Source organism: Ylistrum balloti, unplaced genomic scaffold, assembly GCF_031769215.1.
Source record: "Ylistrum balloti isolate Yb309-2 unplaced genomic scaffold, AGI_CSIRO_Ybal_v1 Utg369724, whole genome shotgun sequence".
NCBI classification, from domain to species: Eukaryota; Metazoa; Mollusca; class Bivalvia; order Pectinida; family Pectinidae; genus Ylistrum; species Ylistrum balloti.
This window is the reverse complement of record NW_026781942.1, coordinates 1,499,840-1,521,391: the sequence shown is the minus strand read 5'-3', so window position 1 is coordinate 1,521,391 and position 21,552 is coordinate 1,499,840. Positions and strand designations below refer to the sequence as shown.

The following is a 21,552-nucleotide window of genomic DNA, read 5'->3' as shown; positions in this document are numbered from 1 at the left end:
TGCAGGTATGTGTATTCCAGAACTATTCTCACACTGCTCAGTTAGATGTCCCTGGATGCGTACGGTTTCTGGTGTCACATAGCCATTTCAGTTACGATCCATATGCTCTTCGTGTCAGAAATATTTAAGAAGTGTTGGAAATTCATATAATAACACTTTTTGAGGCGATCATGCCCACCACACATGTGTACACTACTTGTGTGTTCTTTCACGCACACATCCACCCACACACACATACACTAAACATCCAAAGTAAAAAGCCAGCCTCTCGTACATCCCTCGGTCTAACATTATACCATCTTTGATCCGATAATAGTCGCCCCAGGGAACGTTATTTCAGTTCAGTGATTTACTCCTTCTGTTGGCACTTTCCTCAAACGACACCAGTAGGAAGGCAAGGATGACATAATTGGCTTCTCACGTGTGACACAAATAACACAAATAAGAAATTTACTCGTTCGTTATAAAAACAGCAGAGAAGAAATATTATTTTTCGTAGAAAGTTGTCTGTCATTTGTAGCTTTAACAAGAACTGCGCACACTTATTGACATGGTGATGATGATGATAACAGAACGACCGGAAGTTATATGGCCCTGCGATATTATTGCTGCTACGTCTACATATACATTAAACAATTGGTGATATTTACACTTCCTCAATACTACCTGTAATTTGATTGGTCCGTGAGGTGTGTCAGCACCTGTTTGATTGGTCCGTGGAGCGCCAGTGGCCACCCTTTCATTAATTCGTACACAAGGGTAGTTGTATTGGCGTTCGTGTGAATAGTTTGTGGCCAAGCGATTTCTGGGGTTTCGACTTCTTTTTGCTACCTGATGACACTTGGCGAAGTTTGAGAATTTGACTCCGGCAAATGACGCACCGGAGTGGCAGTGACCTCTGCGCAATCGCTGTCTGAATGGTCTTGACAAAGCACTTCCGGCACACGACCTTGTGCTCGCATGGGTAGGTCTGCATCGTTGCCTTGGCAGCCATACATATCACACACTGTAATGTATGAACGTTATAATTACATATACGGGATACTTAGATGTGACATCAAAGGCAAACTAGATTGGAAGAAAATGGATTTTGAGGAGAAAAAAACAGACATTTCTTTCTAACTGCCGTCAATGACAGACAAGCAATTCTGTTGTACCTTCGTAAAATCAGTTGGCGACACTGAAGACTCAGTGATCCAGTCGGTATTAAATCTCGTTACTTGATTTGCTGCCACTTCAGTTTTGAAAGGGAAATACTATTCAGTTTAGTTTGAAGGATATGACTTATATATTACTAAAGATATCTCCCCTCGTTGAGTCGGTAGAAAGCGACCATTTTTGCCTTGTGGGCAGCAGGCTTTATTGACTTCAAATATAAATAAACACTGGCTTAGACACACATCGAAATGTTTGTAATGTCTAATCTAGGTATTTTTACGATTCGATTCTGAGGTAGAAGATAAAGTCGACAGTGGACCAAAGAATGTCTTGTGGGAGACAAAATATCACTTGATTAAAACACAATATCATGTACCTCTGGGTCAGTGTGGGAAGAGGTGAGTCCGTATTCCGCCATGATCATTGTGTGTCTTAAATTATATATACCTCAAGTGATATTTATTTTCTGGGGCTTCAAATTCATCTGGTTTATCACCAGCTAATAGACCGTGCGACTGAAAAAGGTTGCGACTTAGATTCTGCTTTGATTTTTATTTGTGGATCATACTCATTGTTTGTGACATATAGATCTACTTTCGGGACAATACAACACCATGTATAAGAGGAGTCATGTATAGGTTGTGTGATGTGTACTACGTCATCGGCGTACTACAGGTAAGAATACATACATCTCATGTAAACAACAATTGTGTGTGTCCGCGGATTTTGTGACTAACATATTTCATTGTGATATAAATTCTAATTAAACGTAGACAGATATAGAAACGTGTGTATTTCCTATATCGTCAGCATCTGACATAGTCTATCATGTATTTTACTAACCTCTTCGTCTTCTTTCGGAATCTTCGTATTGCTGTGTTCGTGGTCGTCTATCTTCGCCAACAACTTGTCCTGTAAAACAAGGGTAAAGTACATCTTTGATTTACATGTATCAAGGCCATTTTAAAAGAAACAAGTTGAGAACTGAATCTCAGGAAAACATAGAACAGCTTCTATAGCGGAATTACAAAATCAGAATTCAATGTAGACATTCAAATGTTGTCATAGAAACATGAAGATAACTATACAAAAACATTATATCGGTATTTATAGAACTATAAATGACAGCTCCGTGCCGAATCTGACGGTGTAACTTTATCAAGAAATCTGGAAAAAAACTGGATATGTTGGCAGGCATAATTTGAATTTAAGTTAGATGATTAAATGGGTTTGAGATTATCGAGGCGTTAGCTAAGCTTGGGGATTACTTATTACACTTATGTCATTATATATAGTAGTAACAAGCATGTCGCGTGATCTTAAAAACCAATTATTGCGAGACAAGCAATAGATTATATCGACATGTCTATCTATCCAGTTTACTGACATTGCACTATACGTATTTATCTTAACGAACCGTTGATTATAGAAAATTAAGATTCGTATTAAGATGTTGCACTACGTCCTGATCTGGTAAAGAAGAAAATGTGCATAATGATCATGTACTTTGATGTTTGTACAAAAGCCTGATCGTACAGAGCTTAAATACCCCCACCCACACCCCACCCCATTCACTCCTTCCCTCCCTCCCGTGACAGAATATACCGAATAGAGCTTTAATACATGCACCTTAAGCCCCCTCCCTCCCGTGACAGACTATATCGTATAGAGCTTTAAAAGTACCCCCTCCCTCCCTCCCTCCAACCCTCCCGTCACAGGATATACCGTACAGAGGTTAAAATGATATAGCTTCCCACACCCGTCCCTCGTTATCCGGCTCTGTCGATAACATGTTAGATGTCTGCACGTATGTCTAATCCCGTCCCTCGGTATACCATGAATATCATAATCTGCTTTATTGATACACGTACGCCCCTCCCTCTCGTCCGATGATATTCTGTAAAGAAGATAAAGTACTTTATAACGGTTATGTTCCGTCTAGTTCCTGATATCTTCAAAAACAAGATAAAATCCTTTTTTCTTGTCTTGTAAAGAGAATGCATTGCATATCGCGTTATGATTATGTCCAAGCCAGTCACAAGATATCAGGTAGACAGGACATACAGCTTTATGGTCATCCTACGTCCCTCCAGTCAACTGCTATATATGATAAACAGTGTCGTATTCCCCGTTCCGGAGAGCTGGCATGAATTAGAGCAGCGTCTCAGCAATACAACGAATTGGCAATGTCCTTAGACGTTTGTTTCCTAAAGGAGCATGTTCACTTGTTATTGGAGAACATGTGGCTTTTCTATTGATCTTCAAAGAATTAACACGATACAGAATCATGGTACTAAGCGAGATGTGGCAGACTCCACGTGTACAAAACACGAAAAATAGTACAAAGACCTGATACGATGGCGTAGCCATTCACGTGTACAAAACACGAGAATCGGAACGATGACGTCATGGGATGGTGTAGCCATTCACGTGTACAAAAAACAGACTTTCCTGGATTAATTTCAATCTATATTCTTTATCTTCATATGAAACCCTTTTTCCTAAATCTTCCTATTGTACATGTAAGTAACCATGAACTCAAACTACCAGTGGAGATACATGTTTATCTCTGTTCAGATTTCTGATGCCTTTGAACGCTGCTTTACCATCAATTCTGGTTTTACTTATTATTATTCTGTCCACAAATACCATTTATTACCAATATACTGACTGTTATGAAAAAAATCGCGGATGCTTTCGAACAGTTGATTGTATTCGATTGAAAATCTGTTTGAGGAAAGAATACAAATAACGTAGTTTAGAATAGGAGAAAAGGACAACAGAAAAAATGTTATCCGACTTGGAAAATTAGGTTTCCTGACACAAGTAAAGGAATGATGGTTGTTTTGAGAACTACATCGATCAGAATCTAACGAATTGTACATATAACAAATACCTTCTTTTACTTTTATCTGTGCAAGAGTAGTTTTGCCTTTTTCCCACTTCGCACTTTTCCTTATCTTCGTGTATTTGCCTTTAGCTTTAGAGGTTTACAAGATTTTAAAAAAACTCTATCAAGCATTATATTTCGATGTTATCATTTCACGAGAGCTCATTGTCGCATGAGTTCGAAATCGAAACAAAAAATTGAAAATGTAAGTTGTTTTGTTCGTGGAGAAATCGAGTTAGTTTTGTTCGTGGAGAAATCGAGTTAGTTTTGTTCGTGGAGAAATCGAGTTAGTTTTGTTCGTGGAGAAATCGAGTTAGTTTTGTTCGTGGAGAAATCGAGTTAGTTTTGTTCGTGGAGAAATCGAGTTAGTTTTGTTCGTGGAGAAATCGAGTTAGTTTTGTTCGTGGAGAAATCGAGTTAGTTTTGTTCGTGGAGAAATCGAGTTAGTTTTGTTCGTGGAGAAATCGAGTTAGTTTTGTTCGTGGAGAAATCGAGTTAGTTTTGTTCGTGGAGAAATCGAGTTAGTTTTGTTCGTGGAGAAATCGAGTTAGTTTTGTTCGTGGAGAAATCGAGTTAGTTTTGTTCGTGGAGAAATCGAGTTAGTTTTGTTCGTGGAGAAATCGAGTTAGTTTTGTTCGTGGAGAAATCGAGTTAGTTTTGTTCGTGGAGAAATCGAGTTAGTTTTGTTCGTGGAGAAATCGAGTTAGTTTTGTTCGTGGAGAAATCGAGTTAGTTTTGTTCGTGGAGAAATCGAGTTAGTTTTGTTCGTGGAGAAATCGAGTTAGTTTTGTTCGTGGAGAAATCGAGTTAGTTTTGTTCGTGGAGAAATCGAGTTAGTTTTGTTCGTGGAGAAATCGAGTTAGTTTTGTTCGTGGAGAAATCGAGTTAGTTTTGTTCGTGGAGAAATCGAGTTAGTTTTGTTCGTGGAGAAATCGAGTTAGTTTTGTTCGTGGAGAAATCGAGTTAGTTTTGTTCGTGGAGAAATCGAGTTAGTTTTGTTCGTGGAGAAATCGAGTTAGTTTTGTTCGTGGAGAAATCGAGTTAGTTTTGTTCAAAGCAGAGTTTTCTTAGGGTTGTCTCTCTTGTCTATGTCGTTCGGCGAAGGCACGATGTTTTGCCATCAAACACATGTTACATTTGTCACGTTGAGGCAAATCTACGGTCACGTGACTGCCAAAGGCTGATTGCTTATTTCCTTAACATGGCGAGTAAACAATCAGAAAATTGGACCGGTACGGTCACATAATCACTTCAATACTGACGATGATGGTCTTTGACCGGAAATCGATTTTTGAAACAGGAAGTGACTATTGATGCCAACTGTGGCCTCCATTATTTTCCTCTTTAACGAACTATTTCCATCCCTTTAATGCGGGAGAACTGTGGTTATTTCCTGTACCTGTACGTTGTTGTAAACCGTCAGAGTTATTATTGTTATGACTAGTGATTATCAAACCAGGCATCTTCCTCTGTGGTTGATCAATGGAACAGTAACAGAAGATTCTAAATATCAATAAAATTGGGGAATTTATTATAGTTTTGCAATAATTTTGCAATGACTTTCGGTTTCTTTTACTTTCAAATTGTTATCTCAACAAGAGAGAACTAATAAATAATCAAAGGGTGTGTTTTATGTTCAGTTATTGATCAATCTTTGACAGAAACGTATGTTGATGAAGAATGCCAAACGACATCACTGTCAGAGGACATAAATTGCTGAGGGGTGACAAAGGCACAAGTGTGAGACGAAAATTGCTGATGACAAAGGGAGCTGAATGATACATGTGACAGTGACACTCTAGTGATAAAGAGGTGCACCGAACGTTGATGAGTGATCGGCTGGCGCCTTTCATCTGGACGTCCCGGGTTCGTTTCCCCGAGCGGATATGAAAAGGAATTGGGGTCATCTGAACGGCCACGTGAGTTTTTTGCTGGTATTCCGATTTCCTCGTACCGTAAGACCTCTCGACGCTTCAATCCGAACCAAAAAAGGCGATTTATTTGAGCTGACTTGTTTTTCAATTGTTGTAAAACGACTAAAGCGTATAATCATATTTATGCAGCATATACATGATGTCCATCCCTGGTTCATGGTAATAAACAAGAGTAAAAATAAAGACAACACTTTAATGTCAAATTGATATTCTTTGTGCTGCGATAGCATCACAATTGCATTGGTTAGTTTTTGCTTACATCATGAATACGATGCCAAAAACGTCATCGTTGTCTTAATTTCTTCACTCCAGCCGTAAAATTATTTTAGCTTCAGTGTTCCTATCAACTGAAGAACATAATTGAGATTCGAGAGATGCAGGATAACGACTATTGGTAAGTTTTATGGTCGATCTCAGGAAGTCATCGGGATAAACCCTGCTTTCTTGAGCCTTTTTTGTGGCTGGTTTTTTTGTTTTCTAACCCTGGTTCTCCTTTGGACACATGTATTTCTTTCTTGGGTTGACAAAGATTAACAGTTTGGGTGTCGTCGATGAAGCAGAAGACGCTTACCATTTCGGAACATCTGGGCTGATTCCCCTTGTAAATCTTTTTTCGTTAATACATGTATTTTGGGCAGACATTAGTTTTAAACGTGGGACCTAAGATAAAGACTGTGAAAAGAATAGCCATTTCTCCTTAAACAAGTACAAATGTATTCTGAAAGTCGTGACATATAACACTGAACTGAAACAATTAATGTAATCAGTTACGATGGATACCAAAATGTTTGGTTGTTATTGGTCAGCTGGCGAAAAGTGCCAAGTTGCATGTCGAGTGATAACAAGGGACTTTTGTAGCAGTACACTTGTTGGTACATACTGTACCAATGGAAAGTAGAAATTTTATTGATTTAAGTTGTAACTGTCCATGAGCAATATGGATGCTAGATAGCTTGGATGTATTACAGTGAGAACTCTCACGGTGATATGTGTTTGTTGTCTCTGACACAAGTACAACTTAAACGGCTCGTTTCACGCAGGACTCTATTTAACATCACAGCAAAAATCAATTCCGAAATCCTACTCAAACGAAGTATTTAAGTCCCAGGCGTTTCTAAAGAATGGTTTTAATATCACTGGTAAATCGAGTGTAAATTAAAGTTGGTTGTAATATTTCTACACCTGAATACTCTCTGTTTGATCTATAACAGTGTGACTAATTGGCTGTTTAAATTATTGCTGAATGTTTCCATTGAAAAAGAAATATTTATTTTTAGTTAGATATTGGACGGTTGGTAACGTGTTCCTCACTTCTATAGTGTGTATCGGCCAAATCAACTATCCTGTCGCGGTAAAAGAAGAGTTCCAATGTAGCATTTTTTATAGATCTGAAACCTACTGAGACACCTACCACTGACAAACAGCTGTCGATTCACTTTTTATGGGGCTAGTAAAAACTATATGGTGACACTGCTTGTTTACTAAAAAAAAGTATTCATAAACTAAACCCGTCAATTTTTTTGTGTGATTATCAACAGATCCAAAGAAATTCAGCGTGACGATTTGTTTCGGTTAAAGTATTTGTTTTTCGTGCTTTTACACCAAACCATCAACCAAAAATCAATTCAAAGCGTTTCACATTTTACTGAAATAAACCGACGATGAATAGGCCTTACATTAATTCATTATTGACATAGGATGGATTATCATAACGATAGGTAGGCTTTGATTAACAGTAGGGGGTGCTTATTGAATACGCAATACATAATGGGCGGAGATTTAGATAACAAAGGCTAAACCATATATTAAAAATGGTCAGATAACGAAATACATGATGAACCGTTGTGAGCGAGGCTTTACGTTAAGGCAGTTGTTGGAATTATAATAATAAACAATTAATGATAGATTGACTTCAACTATAATACCTGTATCTTTATTCCATAATAAAATTGACAGGCGATGCTTGGTGGGCGGAGCTTGCAGCAATGAAAGATGTGGATCCTTGCTAAAAGTGGGCGTTTTTTCTTTCTTTCTTTTTTTAAGACTTAACTTCTGGTTGACATGTTTTATATAAGCCTAGTCTGGGATGACAAACTGAAGGACCGCCCCATCGTACGTTATACGTAGTTAAAAGATCCGTAGTGACGGACAGACTATTGGCAGCTGCCCGTTTGGTTTGATTGTCCCCAGTTATGGACAAATTCCATCCTAAAATAGTCGTCTGCTCTCTCGTTGAATCTGAGGACATTCCAGAACCTATCATGGAGTTGTATTTAGTGTCAATCTTTACCGAGTCGAAAGGCGAGAATGAAATCAAATGCCTTACTCCGATTAATTGATCGATTGCTTTTCTCGAACATAATACCAGTACGTTAATGCCATGAGTCATTCGCTAGGCCCAGAAAACTGCCTCTGATTATAGAAGATGTCTTTGGTGAAATATTAGGCTTAACGGCATACACGTATAATAATCTATCAAACTCGAAAATTATTAGGAGCCAAAAATAACTTTACGATCCCGTGCAGTTCAAGGCACGAATGACAAGGATAGCTCTCGATTTCCGATTGTTTAGAGATACAGTGTACAACAAATGTGACAACCTTGCTATGTAGATCGACAAATTAATGGCCCCTATACAGCTCCATCACACGAGGATCATGCATGGTTCAGGATTCAACTTAAGAACCTCTTTATCTGGACGAGCAATTTCCAATGTTAAAATCACAAACGTTAAAAAAAGTTTGATATCTATATGGTAAGCTATTGAAGACATTCAAACTAATTGTGGAAATGTCAATATTTAGATATACATGTACATCTGATATGTTTCTACTACAGTTCGATATGTTTCCATGTTTAATAACTATAAGCATTCTATCATATAGGTCTATAGACCTAAACTATAACTGGAAAGATAGACAAGTGTATATTTAATTTTTTATAGACGGTCGTATCATAAGACCGGAACATGACCTCTATTCAATTTGTAGGTGACTTGCGCTATTTTGGCGATAAAATTATACACTTAAACTACATAGACATGTGTAGAGGGCACCCTAGACCACGGTTAATTCTCAGCATCCGACTCAATGGCGGAATAGCGTCGCCATCCGAACATCTAATCTTAAATCTTGACATCTTACTCTTGGACTTCCTGTTCCAGATGACCTCATCCGCATGACTAAGATGTTTTGCGCCTGGCAATATGAATCCTTTTTTGTAAGAGAAAACATACGTGAAATTTTGTTGGACGAACCCTGAATGTAGTGGCTGAACAACGGTCAGGACCTCTTCTACTTTCAGCTCAGGGAAGAAAGAGTCTTTTACGATACTTTCTAGAATAAACAGCTAAGGTCATACTAGCGGCTCCTACAATGGAAGGGCGTTTGACAGTTGTATACAAGGTACTATAGAGTAAAGCACGTCTAGTACTGTATATATATATAGCAACGGACCATTGCTTTTAGACCAGTCTTGTTAAGACAATGTCCTCAGAAAAGGAGTGACGATCGCTTTAATATGACATCCGAAAGAAATATCAGACAGAGAAACACAACAGCCATTGGCTGAAGTAACTCTGACATGATATTAACCGAGGCACCATACAGATCTGGATTATCAGGAAAGTGTCATTGACACCATAACCAAGACAGACAACATTTTTTACAGGTGTTACTAAAGAAAATTTATTGACGTTTTAAGGCACATAAACTATACTCAAATTAAATAAAACTAGGGTTAAATATGAACAAAAGAAACATTTACAACGATATTACTGAAAAAGTAAAAGCAGCATAAAACCAGGTGTTCCAGAAGAGTAAACGTCTTCTTCATTGATGACTACCGCCATATTAATCTTGGTCAATTAAAGTAAGTAGTGTCACGTTTTAAATGGGATAAAAATATACGACAACAGAACCAACAGGCATACTAACAAACATCAAACACTTTTAGCTTGACATCCTACAAAGAAATGTAATATTTCTCAATGAGATCACTATGATTCCCCATAGTTTTCATCAATCAACATCTTTTTAAACCCTGTGTTATGAGTTTGTGTGACGGTTGACGACCTCTTGCACAAAACTCGTGATATTTGGGACAGGTACTTGATTATCGAATCAATTGCGACATGTAATGGTCATAGCATGAAAATAGAGGTTCTTGCTATCCAGAAAAGGAAAATTCACAAAATGAAATTGCAATCGTCACACTTATCATACATGGCGGAATGCTCTGCATAATGACTTTGTTGAAGGCAACAAATAGAGACAGTAGTTGATGAAGAAGAGCCTCTCGTGTTCGTGATTTCCAATTCTGAAGGGTATATATACGATGGACGTTATCAATATATCTCTTGTTCTAAAGACAAGACATCATCAATATATCTGAAAGAGAAACTGAAGGACTTCGGATTGTATTTGTACCCTGTTTTGATAAGCTCTTTGATTGATTTAGACCCGTATGGAAAAAAAAACTATTTAGCGAAGACAGAGACACGGTTAGTTGTCATAACCAATAGTCTTATCACCAATATTGTCACCATAATGATTTCGTCCACTATATTTTACACGAAATACGGTTAACCTTAATTCAAAACCATATATTTGTACCGCCGTTCACCTTTCTTGGAGACGAAAGCTCTCATAACAAGAGAACGAAGACAATATTTTGGTATAGAATGGAGTATTGTGGTGTACAGAGTCCTGTACAGTAACGCCGGGACCTGAACACTATGGTATTGATATATCTCCCCTTAACATGTCCAATGCTATTGACCAAGAGGGATAAGGTAGAAACGTACTTTATACTTCACATTGATCTTTACATATACAATATAACCTCCTACAGAGAGAACAGTGTTTTTACCACGGTCTCCTCGGGGTCGACTATTGGAGTGGGCTGATGAACGAGTCGGCATGAGCCGGTCGTTACAGCAATTACGTCACAGCTTTCTACGTGGCCATATGTCATTGTAGGGCAGACTATTTGTGACATTTGGTCCAGCTCCCTGATTTACCTACTCCTAGAAAGCATGTCGACCGCGAGAGTGGGGACGTGTCGTGCATGCTGATGGTCTCTTTATCTTGGAAGTACCTTTAACTGGTAAATAATGACATCAATGGATCTTGATTTGTTCCTAATGGAACGGCTAACCTAAGCTGTTTTACCTGATTTGTAAGCAGTTCAGATAAAAGATGAGTACCAGACTTAGATAATCTTGTTCTGTTTCCAAACAAAGATATGCGCGTGCATTCCCTGTGATCTGTACACACAGAACAAGCTACTGCTTCATTTGGCGTGCCTAACTATTATAACAAAACACACACACATCCTATTGTCACATTCACAGGCTATATATTGTAACATATGACGTGTACAAAGTTGTGTTATCTACACCACAATCGGTGACGAGCGTGCAACTTGTGTACATTGTTATGACGTGAAGGTTTTGGGTAACCAATGCCCTCTATTTATAGCGTGATGGGATAAGAGGCCGTCATTTGTCGTAAACTCGTACATGTTGGTGTCACTCAACGCCCTACATCTGATGCATATCTCATCTGTGTTATATAGCCTTACTATCAATAACATTAGCATGTTTACCTATCAGATCGACTAAGTTCTACAAAAGAAAATCAATGTCAAGTAGGCAATAGAAGCAAACGTGAATGCTGTTTTCCTTGTGATGTGACGTCATTAACGAGAGTTGGATAATCTCGATATCTCTCAGAGTATTATATTTCAGAATTGATTTCCAAACGTTTATTTCATCGTTATTTGTTTAGTAACGAGCTCGGAAATAAAGATTTAAAAAACTGATTAATTGTATAATAGTAAAGTATGTTGTTCTACTATTATTGTACAAGACTAACACTGTTCTACTATTCAATCACACCAAAGTGTCTGTACTAACACAGTTCTACTGTACAATCCGCACAAAATACAAAATACAAAAACAAATTATTTCATTTTGGAATCTTGTTTATCTTAAATCGATTCTTGTGTTTGATTTTGGAGTAAATGTTTTGGCAGCATCGCCCTTGTCTACCTAATTCAACTTTCTTTCATATACTTATTGGCTTTTCTTAAACCAATTAATTAATTGAACAGCACCTGCCAAAAATAGATCAACACGTGCATGGCGCTTTATCAGAATATGATCAGGTATAATAATGCATCACCGATATCAGAAAATGGTCAGACATATGTCAGATATGATTAGACATGTACACCACCGTTTGTCGGAACGACGGCAAAATCAACTGTCACGACAATAACTGCAGCACATGACGGCGTGTAAATAAGATACTCCGACTATGGGATTCATAGTGCATCTAAAAAAGTCACTGTCTTAGCGACAGCGCCGTCCGACAACGTTGTTAACAAGACAATCACTGTGGTCATCCGAAGGGGCGCCGAGGCAGGACAGGGGAGACTGTGATTGCTGTCATTTGAAGGGGCGCCGAGTCAGGACAGGGGAGAATGTGACTGGTGTCATCTGAAGAGGCGCCGAGGCAGGACAGGGTTGACAGTGAGTGCTGTCATCTGAAGGGGCGCCGAAGCAGGACAGGGGAGACTGTGATTATTGTCATCTGAAGTCGCGTCGAGGTAAGACGGGGGTCACTGTGATTATTGTCATCTGAAGGGGCGCCAAGGCAGACAGGGGAGACTGTGACTGCTGTCATCTGAAGGGGCGCCGAAGCAGGACAGAGAAGATAGTGAATGCTGTCATTTGTAAGGCGACGAGGCAGAACAGAGGAGACTGTGACTGCTGTCATCTGAAGGGGCGCCGAGGCAGGACAGGGGAGACTGTAACTATTGTCACCTGAAGGGACGCCGAGGCAGGACAGGGGAGACAGTGTCTGCTGTCATTTGAAAGGCGACGAGGCAGGACAGGAGAGACTATGATTATTGTCATCTGAAGGGGCGCCAAGGCAGAATAGGGGAGCCTGTGACTGTTGTCATCTGAAGAGGCGACGAGGCAGAACAGGGGAGACTGTGACTGCTGTCATCTGAAGGGGCGCCGAGGCAGAACAGGGGAGACTGTGACTGCTGTCATCTGAGGGGTAGCCGAGGCAGGACAGGGGAGACTGTGACTATTGTAACCTGAAGGGGCGCCGAGGCAGGACAGGGGAGACAGTATCTGCTGTCATTTGAAAGACGATGAGGCAGGACAGGGGAGACTGTAACTGCTGTCACCTGAAGTGGCGCCCAAGCAGGACAGGGGAGACTGTAACTGCTGTCACCTGAAGTGGCGTCGAAGCAGGACAGGGGAGACTGTTACTGCTGTCATCTGAGGCGTGGGGGACGAGGCAGGACAGGGAAAGACATGACCGTCGCGATAGATCACTAAACCCTTTGCAAGAAGGACATATGATATCCGCCTGGTAATTGTGTTTTGTTTCCCAAAATCCAATCAATTTTAATCTGCAATGTTTATATTTAAAAAACTATATATATATAGAATGCCTACATTTCCTTTGTGTATTTGTTACTCTACGTTCGTTTGCGGTCAAGTCAGGTCATGTGAAGACGATGTCGACAGATGTTGAGGGCACTGATGAACACTTTTGTAGTGTCATCACACTGAAATGAACCAGTCCGTACCAATACACAAACTCTCATTACATTGTATTGACAAAGGACTTGCTGGGCGATATTCAAAGAATACGAATACCCTTTCAATGGCTTTGTCACCATTTCTGGAAAAGAATATACCCTCACGTGGATAACCAGTCAAATTAGAGAGTGTGAAGAGCCACGTAAGAAAACATCCTATGTTGTGTCGCGTCTTACGACCATGGATGGAGGCAACATGTACAATTCATACGCTCTACATATAGGGCAGGTCCTATTTTGCAGACCTTAAAAACGTTTCGATCTTTATTTAAATTTTGCACGCCCAGATATTTAGAAACACGCTATGTGATAGAATATATAGTTAATTATCATGCATTCTAGCCCAATTTCACAGAGCGAAGCGAGAGCTCGATAAACGCAATCAATTTCGAATTCTCGGTGTTGCAACCGCCTCGTAACACACAGTATGTGTTTGTTTTGTTTGTGTGTAAGAAAACTGCATATAATTTGCTGTAGAATGTCTCTGCTTACATTGTATGCTGTGTGAATGTGTTCAAAGAAATTATTAGGAGGTATGCAGTGGCTGTTTAGCAGCCTGTCAAAATATTACAAGGAATACTAAGATAACCAGATAGTGTAAATGCTAACAATGTGATTTATGTTCGCTTACCAACGACGACTAATTTTCTCATTATTGATCAGTCACATGCAACGTACGCATTAAAAATAATTACAGTAAAAAGTATTAACAAAATGTTCGATAGAAAATAAAGATGAACAAAAAGATCAGCAGTTTTAAATCTTTTCAGTGCTCAATGATTTGAACAGTCCGTGAAAACTACTTCTGGTTGTTAGCAACATATACCATCCGTAAACTGCTCGTCTACAAATGAAGCCGGAAAGACCATTCTTAATGACGTTAATAATCTCAACTGACACGTCTTTTAGATGACGTCATCAAAAATGACATGACCCGGAAAGGATAATGGCATTCCATTTCCTTTAAATGTTACTAGTGTCACCAACTGTAGGCATATCTCAGAAATATCTGCACAAACAATGATAAACTATTGATTTCAGAGATGATATGAATATAGGAAAATAAAACCCGAAATACTTTCACCGAAGTATGCAACTACTGACTTCCGGTTAAGAACGAGTTAATGTTCTCTGTGTGCTTGGTATGCTCCTCGGGTAAGGCATGGGGTAACTTACCCTAGAAGAGATAGGTTAGAAAGTATAATCGATCCCAACTGTATCATGTGAACACAGAAGTAATACATTTAAAATATAGCGCTATATTTTACAGTGAGCAAAGTTTTACGAAGTACGCAGTGCTGACCTGTCCTTCCACCAAAGTTTTACAAAGTACGCAGTGCTGACTTCTTCCTCTGTCAAAGTATATCAAAGTATGTAGAGCTTGCATATTCTTCCATCAAAGTCTCACGAAGTATACACAACCATTGTGTTCACTTAAGATGCCACACATCAATTGACTGCATTAATTGTTTAACAGATGATTATACTACAAAGTCACTGAAGTGTAGCAGGGTAATGTCATCCGTGAAATAGGTGTCACTATAAATCTTCACCATTGGTGTTTCCATGGAGACGATAATAGCGATGAGATCAGAAGTGTTTCTTTTATCCATCAGTTAACATCGCCAGATGATGTGTTTTATCGCGTGGAGAATTTAACGCGTCGATTGCGTTTAAACAGTATGAAATGAATGTACGGCACAATGATTTGAGTTATGTCCCTTCGAAAGACACATTCTTACAGTATTAAACCTGTCTGTCACCCTCGGTCAAAATGTATAATAAATATTCTCACATTGACTGACATTGTGAAAATTCTGTCGATCGCAATAAGATGCATTATATGACGAAAATTGACCTCGAATGGTAACGTGGTCAATTTCTCCACCGTTTGCTTTTAAAAAATCCCGTGTTCCGTGACAGAACAAGGGTTCGCGTGCTTCTTTAGGTGCAAAAATATTGATAACATTCAAAGAATCTCCACCACTTAACTATATAACAAGTGCACTTCATCCTGCTCTATAACGTGTTTATTTTGATAAAAACTGTCCACCATATACCTGATTCTCCAATGTGATGTCTGTTGACATTTTCCGTATATCTCCGTCATACTTTATGTTAACTATATACCTCATTCTCAAATGTGACGTCTGTTGACATTTTCCGTACATCTCCGTCATACTTTATGTTAACTATATACCTCATTCTCAAATGTGACGTCTGTTGACATTTTCCGTACATCTCCGTCATACTTTATGTTAACTATATACCTCATTCTCAAATGTGACGTCTGTTGACATTTTCCGTACATCTCCGTCATACTTTATGTTAACTATATACCTCATTCTCAAATGTGATGTCTGTTGACATTTTCCGTATATCTCCGTCATACTTTATGTTAACTATATACCTCATTCTCCAATGTGACGTCTGTTGACATTTTCCGTATATCTCCGTCATACTTTATGTTAACTATATACCTCATTCTCAAATGTGATGTCTGTTGACATTTTCCGTATATCTGCGTCATACTTTATGTTAACTATATACCTCATTCTCCAATGTGACGTCTGTTGACATTTTCCGTATATCTCCGTCATACTTTATGTTAACTATATACCTCATTCTCCAATGTGACGTCTGTTGACATTTTCCGTGTATCTCCGTCATACTTTATGTCCACTATATACCTCATTCACCTGTTTGACGTGTGTTGACATTTGCGTACATCTCCGTCATACTTTATGTTAACTATATACCCCATGTCCTACGTACAGAATGTAACACCTGTCGACGTTTTCCGTACAGTGAGATGAAAGCAATCATTTGACGTGAAGCTATTGTTATAAATCTATGTACTGCCACTAACGGCTTTATCAGCAACAGCTTGTAGTACTCCTGGGCAATGGTGTAACAACATTCGCTCTGAATAATTCAACACTTCACTTAACATCATTATTACGTTAATAAAGCGACCGGTACAAATAATAGGACGGCATAGAGATGTGTGGCGTCAGTTTTCACATAGCACCGGTACATATAGGGGTCATCTTTCCCATTACACCGACAACATAACAAAGAGCTCTTCAAAAATATTTTCACAAGAATCAAATGAAGTCGTCCATTGGTGTGCGGGATGTGAGATACGTTGCCTGTGAAGTGTCTATTGGCCTGGTCCACTGAGAGTTAGTAATATAATTCTGGCTGTATACTTGGGCGGGGTATACCCAAACGGGGTTCCTTCTCATTCGATTTCTCTGTCACGTAATACAACTGTAGCAAAAATGCAAAGCAACATCACGAACAAGCGTCTGTCCCTTTAGGTAGGTCCAGTAAGCATCCCAACCAGAGCCAGTGTGAATATTTTGGTTCAAGAGAGAAACAAGAAGGTCGAGTGAACTGAAGGGTGGGCAGTGGCTGATAATTAGACTTATTACTTATATACAGCGCTCTGCCATGTCGGAATTTCTTGTTATATTTCCTTTTAGCGTTGAACGAAAAACTATGTTTTTCAAGTCTCTAAATGGTAAATTTTCGCATGGGAAGAGTGTAGTTTATATAGTTACATGTATTTCCGGGTCAGGGCTCGGGAGACAGGAGCGAGATTTACTCGTAAAATATCCGAGAACTGAGAGAATTGGTCAGTTTTTCTATGACATTCTTATGTGAGATGGAGGCAGTTTTTCATGTACGTTTGAGCTCGCGGTGAAGAAAATAAGGTATTTCTCCCTATGGTAGCAGAAATCGCTAGGGTCGAAGATGTGCGAAATACCCTCGGGGAGGAAGACGCCCTTTATCTCCCGAGATAAGAATTCTGTCTGTGTTTCAGTGGTATCTTTCAAGATAGCACAATCAGACGAGGCAAGCTAATTACGAGCATGCTGGTCCCCCGCTGTGGAATAGGAGCCTGCGACGAGGCGTTTATTTAATAGCACGGTACAAACTAGATAACGCGTATGAAATATGCGCATTCAAACCTTCCCGTCATAGAAATACGAGTAATCTCCAAATGACACGCAAGAAAAATGGCTGCATATCTAAATGATTGTGAGCGGTATGCTGATGCCACCCTTACTATGAGTGTAGCTGTTTTATATTTTGACGGATTTCCTTCCCTCGGGACCACACTTTCACTCTAAATAATCGAGGGGAGTTCCGAACGTCTGCCCCGTTGCCCTGATCGCCGCCTGGTACGTGCGTTTGTGTGTAGGGGAGGAGGTAGAGTGAAAGGGAAGGTTAAATAACACGTGCAGGCAAGTGCGAGCCGCAAAAGTTACAGTATATGGCCCTTAGTGACCCTCAAGGGACTACTAGTCGCTACACTTACAAGTCGGAACTTCATGAGTCAAGCCAGATCCCATCGTTTTTTCCGGTGTGGGACTGGATATCATCCAAAACAGTGCATGAATCGTTGAGGGTAGAAATAGAAATGTCATTCCTGCATAATTCAATGCCTGCTCTATAATTCCACAATAACAAGGGCACGCGTGGTTCCACCAAATATATAGTCGATATCGCTCACCTCAAAGGACCATCCCATAGTCAACAACGCCCTTTTCATACATACATTCCATAGCCAAATGTGCCCACCTTGTAGGTACATCCCATAGCCAAAGGTCCCCACCTTGTAGGTACACCCCATAGCCAAAGGTGTCCACCTTGTGGGTACATCCCATAGCCAAAGGTGCCCACCTTGTAGGTACACCCCATAGCCAAAGGTGCCCACCTTGTGGGTACATCCCATAGCCAAAGGTGCCCACCTTGTAGGTACACCCCATAGCCAAAAGGTTCCCACCTTGTAGGTACATCCCACAGCCAAAGTTGTCCACCTTGTAGGTACATCCCATAGCCAAAGGTGTCAACCTTGTAGGTACATCCCATAGCCAAAGGTGCCCACCTTGTAGGTACATCCCATAGCCAAAAGTATTCAACCATTCTTTGATCAGAAGTGCCAACACTAAGTCCATCCCAGAGGTACTTACACACTCATGTATCGTGTCTCAACATTGAATAGAAATCACAAAGTTGCCGAAATCTTGACCCGGAGAGACGTTAAATGTGACCTTTGAACTGAAAAGAACCTCTGACCACAACTTCCACTCAACCTCAAATCAAAATGTAATGAATCCAGGGTGGGATTACTCATCCACTACCATACGTATATTGAACAATGAATCACTCTGTTTCGTCAATGCAGGCTTCATGCAGGTGAAAAATACCAAATGATGAACCGAACATGCTTTATTTCCCTTCTTTTCTTTTCTTCAGCGAAAAAAGACTTGTACCTGAAGAAGGATACTACACTTTCATCCATGACATTGGCCGGGTATCATACCTTCCTCTCTGACAGTGGCCTCTGACAGTGGCTGAGTGCCATACCTGAACCCAAGACAGTGGCCAGTTACTATTACCTCTGACAGTGGCCGTATAACATACCTGTATCACTGACAGTGGCCAGAAAACATACCTTCACCTCTGGCAGTGTCCGGGAACAACAACTGCACCTCACCTGGTCAAGTACCACACCTTCATCTTGGATAATGTCCGAGTATCACACCTGTGCCATGGACAATAGCCGCGTACCACTACCGAACCTCGTAAACAGGAGAGACAGATAACCACGGATAGATGCCGAGAAGTGGCTGTGAGGAATTATTAGCCACAGTAAGACTTTTATTGATGGACAATGAAATATTAATAAACCAATAGATAGAGTGAGAAAGTCCGCGCGTCTCGATGTAACAGCCTAGCACCTGTCTGTACTGCTGATTGAAGCGATCTAAGTACCAGCCACACTTCTGTCGTGGATCAACCGAACTGTTGTCACCACCACTAACCGAGAGTCATCCGCATGTCGGTATAATCCGAATACATTCCTATTTGGCGTGGCTCTTCCACCCACCAATGTTTCACCCGTCTAACAGATGTACAATGTCTCAGTATAGGTATACCATTATTTGTAACTCTCTCGTTATGACGGAGAGAACGTTGTCGTAACTCCAATTAGTATGAAGCATATCCCTCTGGATTACATCATTATGTATTAGAGTGATTCTCCCGAGAATAACATCATTACCAACGAAACTCTAGGACATCCATGATTATTCAGAGACCTAGGACAACCATATACTTCCGGAGGTCAAGGATAATAATTATCCGCCCTACCACAAGGACATTTATGGATTTCCGGAGACCTTCAACAGCCATGGACTACTGGAGACCCTCGGTCAGGAATAGACGTCGGAGAACGTGGATATCCATGGACTGCCAGAGATCAGGGATAATTTTGTACTGCTGGAGGTAAATGCAATCAGAACACCCATAGACCACCGAGGAACTAGTACAGCAGTGGACCTGCACCCATGGACCACCGATGAACTAGTAAAGCAATGGACCTACACCCATGTACCACCGAGGAACTAGTAAAGCAATGGACCTACACCATTGTACCACCGATGAACTAGTAAAGCAATGGACCTACACCCATGTACCACCGAGGAACTAGTACAACAATGGACCTACACCCATGGACCACCGAGGAACTAGTACAACAATGGACCTATAGCCATGGACCACCGAGGAACTAGTACAACAATGGACCTACACCCATAGACCACCGAGGAACTAGTGCAGCAATGGACCTACACCCATGGACCACCGAGGAACTAGTACAACAATGGACCCACCATTGCACCACTAAGGAACTAGTACACCAATGGACCTACAGCCATGGACCACCGAGAAATTAGTACAGCAATGGACCTACAGCCATTGACCACCGAGGAACTAGTACAGCAATGGACCTACACCCATAGACCACCGAGGAACTAGTACAACAATGGACCTACACCATTGCACCACTAAGGAACTAGTACACCAATGGACTTACAGCCATGGACCACCGAGAAACTAGTACAGCAATGGACCTACAGCCATGGACCACCGAGGAACTAGTGCAGCAATGGACCTACACCCATAGACCACCGAGGAACTGGTAAAGCAATGTATCTACACCCATAGACCACCGAGGAACTAGTAAAGCAATGGACCTACACCCATAGACCACCGATGAACTAGTAAAGCAATGGACCTACACCCATAGACCACCGAGGAACTAGTACAGCAATGGACCTACACCCATGGACCACCGAGGAACTGGTAAAGCAATGTATCTACAGCCATGGACCACTGAGGAACTAGTACTAGTTTAACAATGGACCTACAGCCATGGACCACCGAGAAACTGGTACAGCAGTGGACCTGCACCAATGGACCACCGAGGAACTAGTACAACAATGGACCTACACCCATGGACCACCGAGGAACTAGTGCAGCAATGGACCTACACCCATGGACCACCGAGGAACTAGTACAACAATGGACCCACCATTGCACCACTAAGGAACTAGTACACCAATGGACCTACAGCCATGGACCACCGAGAAACTAGTACAGCAATGGACCTACAGCCATTGACCACCGAGGAACTAGTACAACAATGGACCTACACCCATAGACCACCGAGGAACTAGTACAACAATGGACCTACACCATTGCACCACTAAGGAACTAGTACACCAATGGACTTACAGCCATGGACCACCGAGAAACTAGTACAGCAATGGACCTACAGCCATGGACCACCGAGGAACTAGTGCAGCAATGGACCTACACCCATAGACCACCGAGGAACTGGTAAAGCAATGTATCTACACCCATAGACCACCGAGGAACTAGTAAAGCAATGGACCTACACCCATAGACCACCGATGAACTAGTAAAGCAATGGACCTACACCCATAGACCACCGAGGAACTAGTACAGCAATGGACCTACACCCATGGACCACCGAGGAACTGGTAAAGCAATGTATCTACAGCCATGGACAACTGAGGAACTAGTACTAGTTTAACAATGGACCTACAGCCATGGACCACCGAGAAACT

At 40.7% G+C, this 21,552-nt stretch overlaps 1 protein-coding gene across 1 annotated transcript in view; it reads right to left on the bottom strand.

Annotated features, from left to right (window-relative positions):
* Nucleotides 1-742: 742 nt before the first annotated feature.
* LOC132565460 (uncharacterized) overlaps nt 743-21,552 on the bottom strand; it is a 63,746-nt gene continuing 42,936 nt past the window's right edge. Inside the window, exons 2-3 of the mRNA XM_060230099.1 lie at nt 2,002-2,070; nt 743-1,006 (exon numbers count right to left, since the gene is read on the bottom strand). Of these exons, the coding sequence (XP_060086082.1) occupies nt 743-1,006; nt 2,002-2,070 (333 nt within the window). The remainder of the gene's footprint in view (nt 1,007-2,001; nt 2,071-21,552) is intronic.